Source organism: Chinchilla lanigera, unplaced genomic scaffold (genome assembly GCF_000276665.1).
Source record: "Chinchilla lanigera isolate Chin_1 unplaced genomic scaffold, ChiLan1.0 scaffold00067, whole genome shotgun sequence".
Classification (NCBI taxonomy): domain Eukaryota; kingdom Metazoa; phylum Chordata; class Mammalia; order Rodentia; family Chinchillidae; genus Chinchilla; species Chinchilla lanigera.
Genome location: NW_004955468.1, coordinates 1,225,963 through 1,234,090, shown reverse-complemented (window position 1 = coordinate 1,234,090; position 8,128 = coordinate 1,225,963). Strand labels below are relative to the sequence as shown.

At 53.9% G+C, this 8,128-nt stretch overlaps 1 protein-coding gene across 2 annotated transcripts in view; it reads left to right on the top strand.

Annotated features, from left to right (window-relative positions):
• The window catches only part of Sipa1l3 (signal-induced proliferation-associated 1 like 3), a 226,426-nt gene that overhangs the window by 204,437 nt on the left and 13,861 nt on the right, over nt 1–8,128 (top strand). For both annotated transcript variants that reach the window (XM_013522426.1, XM_005399879.2), the window contains exon 17: nt 7,962–8,126. In XM_013522426.1, the coding sequence (XP_013377880.1) occupies nt 7,962–8,126 (165 nt within the window). The remainder of the gene's footprint in view (nt 1–7,961; nt 8,127–8,128) is intronic.

Below are 8,128 nucleotides of genomic sequence, written 5' to 3'. Positions count from 1 at the left end.
TAGCCCAGGCTGGTCTCAAACTCGCAACAATCCTCCTGCCTCAGCCTCCTGAGTGCTGAGATTACAGGTGTGCTCCACCACACCTGGCTCTGTTTTATTTGCTTTTAAGATAGGGTCTTATTCTGTAAGTCATACTGGCCTTGAATTCACTGTGCAGCATAGGCTGTCCTTGAACTCACAGCAATCCTCCTGCCTCAGCCTCCCCAGTGCTGGGATTATAGGTATATGCCACAATGCCTGGCTAAGAATTTTGGAAATAGTGTCTTTGCCTTATTAGAATCACTCTTGGGTAACCTAACCTAGTTTTCCAAACATCAGTGTCACTTCTGACAAAATTAAATGTGATTTTTTTTTTTTTTTTTTGTCTCTTTGAGACAGGATTTCACTGTGCAGTTCAGGCTGGCCTCGAACTCACTTTGTAGTCCAGGCTGGCCTCAAACTGGCAGCACTCCTCCTGCCTCAGCCTCCCCAGTGCTGGGATCACAGACATGCACCAGCACGCATATTTGTGTATCTTATCTCCCTGCATTCTCCCCCCGCCCCCCCGCCACCTACTCTTGGAGGGGCCATGAGAAGCCTTTCCTCTGCGTTACCGCATTTAATCCTCACTGCAGAGTGTGGGGCACAGTGCTTTGTGTCCCATTTGCTAGGTGAGAAAAGCTGAGGTAGAGGGTGGCTGAGCCATGTGCCTGCAATCACGTAGTGGCGTGAATCGCTGCAAATGCTGTGATTGTTGGCTTTGTAGTCTGTCCTCCCAGGATGACCACACACTGTGAACGTGTTCCCTCAGGAAGAGCCACCACAGGTGCTAAATGTCCCGGCCTCCTTTCTCGCAGACTTGGGTCAGGGATCTCACACACAGCCACACTGAGGCTGCGTGCCGGAGGAAGGAGCTGGCCGTGGCCGTCACTGGCAGCACGGCGGCTCTGCTTGGCAGCCTTCAGCTGGCCTTGTTGATGCTTCCAGCCATCCCACAGGAAGAGACTTGTTCTTACTCCTACTTCTCGACGAGGAAACCGAGGCATAGTTAGAAGTGCCTTGCCCAGGGTCCCTCAACTAGAAGTCACAGAGCCAAGATCCAAACCTAGTCTGACAGAGCATCTGGTCACTCAAGAGAAGAACCCGAGTACAAGGCAGCGAGGGGGAATTTCCTGGAGGAAACTGCCCACCCTCCATTTGGGGGCACATTTTACTTCTTAAACAAAAGCCAGAGGGGCTGGGGATTTAGCTCAGCGGCACAGCACCAGCCTGGGAAGCGTGAGGTCGTGAGTTCGATTCCCGATACTGGAAAAAAAAAGGCCAGAGTGAGCGAGTGAAGGACAGAGACTCCATAGGCTGTGGACAGCAAGAGCTGCCACAGAGGGCCCTGCGCCTGGGCCTTTTGCTCCAGAAGTTCAGCAGCTCTGCTCAGGGACAGTCAGGCCGTGTCGTCTGGCCCACTTTGTCTCAGGGCTTTCAGACCCTCCTCTCAGCAGGTCCACGTGGGGACTCCATCAACTGCCCACCTGCCCCTAGGCCCTCTGAGAAGTGTTTTTAGACTGGAATGACCGTGGTCCCTGCCTCCAGGGGCTACCAGGACTCCCTGAGTTAATCCGAGTTAACACTGTGCAGGAGTCTCTGGGTATGGGGGTCAGGCTGGTGCCCAGAGAAGCAGGAGTGGTCTTGGGCACCTCTACCCCAGAAGGTGGGTCTGACTGAGGGACCAGCACTGCCACATGGGCCTCTGTTCTCCAGAGAATGGCCTCGCTGTCACCTCTTATGCCAGTTGGGTCAGGGCCGCCACCCAGTGAGGTCAAGAGGTTGGTGTGTTTAAGGCTCGCTCACCCTTGTCCCTGGGAACCCGGGGTCCAGGGAGGGAGCGTCAGGCCCTCAGAAGAGCCTCTGCTGCGTAGTGGGGTGGCAGGTACAGCTGATGACCCCGGCCCCACGCAGCCTTAGCCATAGAGAGGGAAGACCCTGCTTATGTAGGGCTATTAAGATGACAAGATGAAGTAGCGGGGGCACCCAGGACCTGGGAGCAAGTGAGTGCTCTAGAGAGCTTGTCACTGCTGCCATTATTATAGCAGCAGCAGTTAGGAGCAGAGCCCAGGAGTCAGATGGCCTGGGGCCTTAGCCTGGATCCCCCAAGTCCTGTGTTGGGACCTGGGAAGCCCAGGTGGCACTAGAACATCCCTCTCACAGCTGCTGAGTCCCCTGTGAACGTGTGCCTCCAGGAGATGCACCTCGAAGGCTGCTTTCATCACGAGCAAATTATGGGGTAGCTCAGAATATCGGGCAGGCTTGATCCTGAATGTCCTCAACTCACTGTGCCTCGGCTTCCCCAGCCCCAAAAGGGAAGGCAGGAATGCCTCCGTCCCCAGAGGTGATACGAGGATTCAGCAGACCGGCGGACACTGGTATCAGGCCTCCTTCTCAGATGTAGGGATCTCGGGGTCCTGCTCGGTGCAGCGAAAGAAAGAACCAGGGAGGGGCTGTCCCCGAGCCCAGCCCCCCACGCACAGCAGTCCCTCACTTCCACCTGCTGGCGTCTCCCAGACGTCGTCCCTCCAGGAGAGGCTGCCTGCTGCCTGGGGTGCAGCCCTGGCGAGTGTCCTTGCCAGCCAGCCTGACAGCAGTGCTAATTAGCTTAATTAACCCAGGCCCGAGGGAGCCACCCCAGTTGGAGGCCAGGGCTCCGAGTCAGCTGGGATCAGGCCCAGCCCCATCTGACCTACTGGTTGCCTTCCACTTCTGACCCGCATGTCACAGGAAAAAGCAGTTGCCACCGTCTGCTCTTAACTCAGAGCCTTTGTGGAAGTGATTTAATCCCACAACATGGCAAAGTGCAAATTTAAACACTACGGGCAAATCAGAGGCCGTATCCAGTGCTGTTGGACAGAGGCTTGAGGTGTGTTCAGGAAGAGGAAATCCGCACCATCTAAAAAGTAAGACAGTACAGAAGGGCTTGCAGTGAAAGTCCGCCTTTCCCACCCCCAGCATCCAGCCCTGCAGCTCCCTTTCCAGAAGCAACCATCATTTTCCTTCTTGCAGCCATAGCAGGAATGACCGAGCCATACCTGATCGCGTGCACTCTTGCTTCCCCCTTACACGTCAGCAGTCACAGATGTGTGCTGCAGCCTTCCTCACCTCTCTTTCTCTTCAAATCTCACGGCAGTGCTCCCATATCAGGGCATAGAAAGAGGCCTCATTCTTGTCACTAGGCATAGAGTAGCCCATTTTACCCCACAGTTCATTAGATTTTGACAGTTAAGGAGGCCAGAGATCTGGAGAAAAAAAGGAAAGATCCACGATATGTAAGCCTAGTTTTTTGTAGTGCTGGGGATCAAACCCAGAGCCTTGTGTGTGCGAGGCAATTACTGTACCACTGAGCTACACCTCAGCCCTACTGCAGGGAATTTACAAGTTAGAAAACAAGGGCAGGGCCGGGGATATAGCTCAGTGGCACAAGCCCCTGCCTGGCAAGCCCAAGGTCACAAGTTAGATTCCCGGTACCAAAAAAAAAGAAAGAAAGAAAACCAGGGCAGGCAGATATAGTGGCACACACCTGTAATCCCAGTACTCTGAGAGGCTGAGGCAGGAAGATCACAAGTTTGAGCCCAGCCTAGGTGTCTTAGTGACTTAGCAAGAATCTGTCTCAATATGAAAAAAATTAAAAGGGCCGGGGGTTAGTTTAGTGTGAAGGCCCTGGGTTCAAGACCCAGTAACACACACACAGAAGAGAGGAGAGCAAAGCAAGACATCAGGGAGGGCTGAGGGTGTAGCTCAGTGTAGAGCACATGGTTAGTACCCAGGAAGCCTGGGGTTGGGGTTCCCTCCCCAGCACCAAAAAGAAAGAAAATACACTGGAAGATTTTTCCAGCATAAGGACAGTTTTTTAAAAAATGATCCATTTGACTCTCTAAACTGCTATTACAGTGTTTTTCCTTTAAACGCGTTCTCTGCAGCCCACTCACAGAATCAGACCACGGAGGCTACAGTGAGCCAGCTTTCTACTGGAGAATTAGGAAGGCCTTGTTAGAGTACTAGAGGTCTGGGAGCTGGGAAGGTGATTTTTAGGAACCAAACACAAATCAAACAGCAGAGAAGGAAGAGGATTCTTTTTTCTTTTTTGGTGCTGAGGGTAGGAACCAGGGCCTCCTGCATGCTAAGGACTTGTTCTGCCCCTGGTCCCTCCCCAGCCCTCCTCCTTCACCTTGACTTGACCACACTGGATGACATGCCCTTCGTGGGGGATTCTGGGAAATGCCAGAATCAAAGGTAGAGGGAAGAGAGAGATTCCTCGGAGAACACTCACTCTTTGAGGGTCTCTCTTCTCTTTGTCTATTTCTCTCCTCTGAATCTAAAGCTTTTCATTTTCCCAGAGAATGCACTCCCCTGATATGGACATAGCCAGCACTGCCCGGTCCTGGGGCCCTTGTTTGGAGTGGAATATGACCTGACGAGGAAAACCTGGCCGCCCTCCCTTCTCCCCTTTGTTACTGAAGCCGGCATCTGAGAAAGAGAAGGGGAGTGCAGACTCCAAAACCCTGGGGAGCCTGAGATACTGTATTTATTCTCTGGGCTCAAAGATTTTCTTTCTTGAGTTATATTAGGCTAGGTGTCAGCCTTTTTAAAAAACTTGTTATTGTTGTTATTTTAGCAGACGATTATGGTAAATTCATAATTCAGAAGTACATCATATAAAAAGTAAAAGTTCCATTTTTCCACTTCCTAATAAGATTGCTCTTCATTTCTTCCTGAAATTTTAGGGTTTTTTTTTTCTGATACCAGGAATCGAACTCACGACCTTGCGCTTGCCAGGAAGGTGCTGTGCCACTGAGCTAAATCCCCAGCCCCCTGAAATTTTTTTCTACATACAGAAAAGCCAACTATGTTGGTGCACAACTGAGACAGAAAGATCATGAGTTCAAGGCCAGCCTGGGCAACTTAGTGACTTATCGAGACCCTGTCTTGGGGCTGGGGATATAGCTCAGTGGCGGAAGTACCTGCCTAGCAAGCACAAGGCCCTGAGTTCAATTCCTCATACCAAAAAATAAAAAAAAAAGAGAGACCCTGTCTCAAAATTTTAAAAGGGGGGCAGGCTAGAGATTTAGCTCAGCGTGAAGGCCCTGGATTCAATCCCCAGAGCCACACGTTGGGAGGATCAGTGTGTTGTAGGCAGAAAACCAGCCCTGGTGGGGGTGGGAGGACATGGGGAGGAATTTGCAGGTGAGAGCATGAAATGTGATCGCATTCCATCACATCCTTAGTTTTTCATTTTGTCTGTGAAATACACATGGCAGCCAGGCTCAGCAGTGGTGTCTTTAGCTCTGTGACCTTGACTAAACCCTGACTCCTCCACTCACAAGCCATGTGACTTCGGAGAATGGCTTACCCGCTCTGCCTGACCGCCTCATCCACGACCTGGGTACAAGTCACGCTTAACGCACCAGCTGTGGTGAAGGTTAGGGCCCGCCTTGCTCTGGTGCTGCTCACCTGCTGCGTGGACGGCCAGAGGCAAAGACAGATGGACAGCAGTAGCTGTAGTGAGGAATCATGGGAAGGGCGGTGTGCTGACCAATGGCTTCGGGGCTGGACCGGCCCTGGGTACTCTGACTTCTGTGTGCCTGACTGTCCCGTCTGTAAGGTGAGGCTAATAATGCTGGGTGTGGTGGCGCACGCCTGTAATCCCAGCACTCGGGAGGCTGAGGCAGGAGGATCATTGCGAGTTTGAGGCCAGCCTGGGCTACAAAGTGAGTTCAAGACTCACATGAACTGCATAATGAGACCCTATCTCAAAAAGACCAAATAAAGGGCCGGGGATATAGCTCAGTGGCACAAGCACCTGCCTGGCAAGCATAAGGTCCTGAGTTTAATTCCCAGTACTAGAAAAAAAAAAAGACTACCAAAAAAAAAAATGAAGCTAATAATAGTAAGAGTGGTTTCCTGTGTTTTTGTTGCTTTTGGGTTTTTTGCGGGGTGCAGGGAGGTTGCAGGTAGTTCTATTTTGTTTTTGGGGTTTTTTTTTTGTTTTGGTACCAGGAATGGAACTCAGGCCCTTGCGCTTGCCAGGCAGGCGCTATGCCCCTGAGCTATATGGCTGGACCTGTTTGGTTTTTTGTTTTGTTTCGTTTTTTTCCTTTGTTTGAGACAGGCTCTCGATATGTAGTTCAGGCTGGCCTCGCACTCACTGTGTAGCCCAGGTTGGCCTCAAACATGAGGCAGTCCTCCTGCCTCAGCCTCCCGAGTTCTGAGACTACAGGTGTGCGCCACCAAGCCCAGCTTCCCTGCGTGGTTTTAACAAGTGCCATACATAGCCCTTATGTAAGATGGTGCCTGATGAGGACACTCTCCTGTCAGCTGTCATCTCTCCAGGGAGGTGGCGGTACCTCAAGTCATGCTCCTGGTGTTCTCAGAAGGGAGAACCTGAGCCCGAAGGTGGGGCTGAGTCGCAGACAGGACGAGGCAGGGCAAGTCAGCCTGGCCTGGAGAGAGCCCGGGAGCATGGACACAGCTGTGGAGCCCAGCAGGAGTGGACAGGGCTGAGCACCCCCTGGGGGGGTCGTCAGACCCAGGTTGAGGGGCGCAAGGGCAGCCTCCTGTCTCGAGCATCTGCTGTGGCGCGTGCCAGCCCGCACCGTGGCAGCGGATCCCACACAGTACTGTGAGGTGGGTAAGCGGGGCCAGAGAGGTGGCGGGACTTGTGCCGGGCCCCACACCTGGAGCAGCCAGCCAGGCTGTGGTCCCTTCTACCGTGGGCGGTGGCTCTGCGGCTTCAGATCACTAAGCGTCAGGGAGGGCGGCGCGGGTCAGCACCGAGAATGCCAAAGAAGGGGTGGCGATCGGAGTCACCCAGCCCCAAGCCGCCCTCTGGAACAGGAGGCCCTGCAGAGACGCAGCGCTGGTAGCAGGTTCGGGAGACCAGGCCCTGCTCAGGCTCCTCCCAGGCACCTGGTGGTGTGTGGCATTGTCCCTATGTGGTGGGTCAGGCGACCAAGGCTAGTGTTCCCCTGGCTGGTCCCAGAGCACCCAGGCCAGAGGCCTGCAGGCCGCAAAGGGGGACAGTTCGGCCACAAAGGGGACGGTTCCTGTCATGCGCCTCCACTCCTCACCCTCCCGCTCGCCGAGCCCAGCCCCCTCTGCTCTGTGCTTGCTGTTCCCGCCTCCTAGAAGGCTCTTTTTTCTCCCAGTTCCTCCCTCCCTCACACCCTCTCTCCTCGCTTCCCCGGATGTCACCCCTCAGAAAAGTCCTCCCAATCCCCATTCCTTTTCCCAGCTTTATTTTTCCTCGAAACAGTTCTCTGTAGCCAGGTGTGATGGTGCACACCTGTCCTCCAGCACTCTGGGAGGCTGAGGCAAACTGGGCCAGCCTGGGCATCTTAGCCACTTAGCAAGACCCTGTCTCAGTTTTTTTTTTCTTTGAGACAAGGTCTCACTATGTAGTCCAGGTTGGCTTTGAATTTACTATGACGTAGCCCAGGCTGGTCTCAGCTCTTCATGATCCTCCTGCCTCAGCCTCCTGAGTGCTGGGATTACAGGCGTGGGCCTCCACACCTGCCTTCTGTCTCAAAATTTTAAAAAGGGCTGAGGATGTAGCTCAGTGCAAAGGCTCTGGGTTTAATTCCTGGCTCACGTCCTGTCTCTCTCTCACCAGCACCAAAAAAACTACGGTTCTCTGCACTTTACCGCTTCCCACCCGGGTCCCTGTGTTGATTTGATCAGCATTGGTTCCCCTTCTCCATACAGGGTTCGCAGTCACCGCCAACCCCCGGCGCTCACACAGGCTGGGCCGTGCCGTGCTCTCGGGAAGGCTTCGTGAGAGTGAGCGGTCAGAGCAGAGCGAGTCCTCTCTCTGGCGGCCAGGCGAGGAAGGGGAGGCACAGCTGCTGCCCGCAGCAGGGAGCAGCCGGCAGCTGGAATGCAGACAGCTTTGAGACGCGCCCGGCCCCCCAAGCACCCCTGACCTGACCTTCTCATTGCAGGCAGGTGGACGCAGGCACGAAAAATGTCTTCGGGCAGCCGCGGTTGAGGGCGTCCCTGCGCGACCTGCGGTCCCCGCGGAAGAACTACAAGTCCACCATCGAGGACGACCTGAAGAAACTCATCATCATGGACAACCTGGGGCCAGAGCAGGAGAGGGACACGGGGG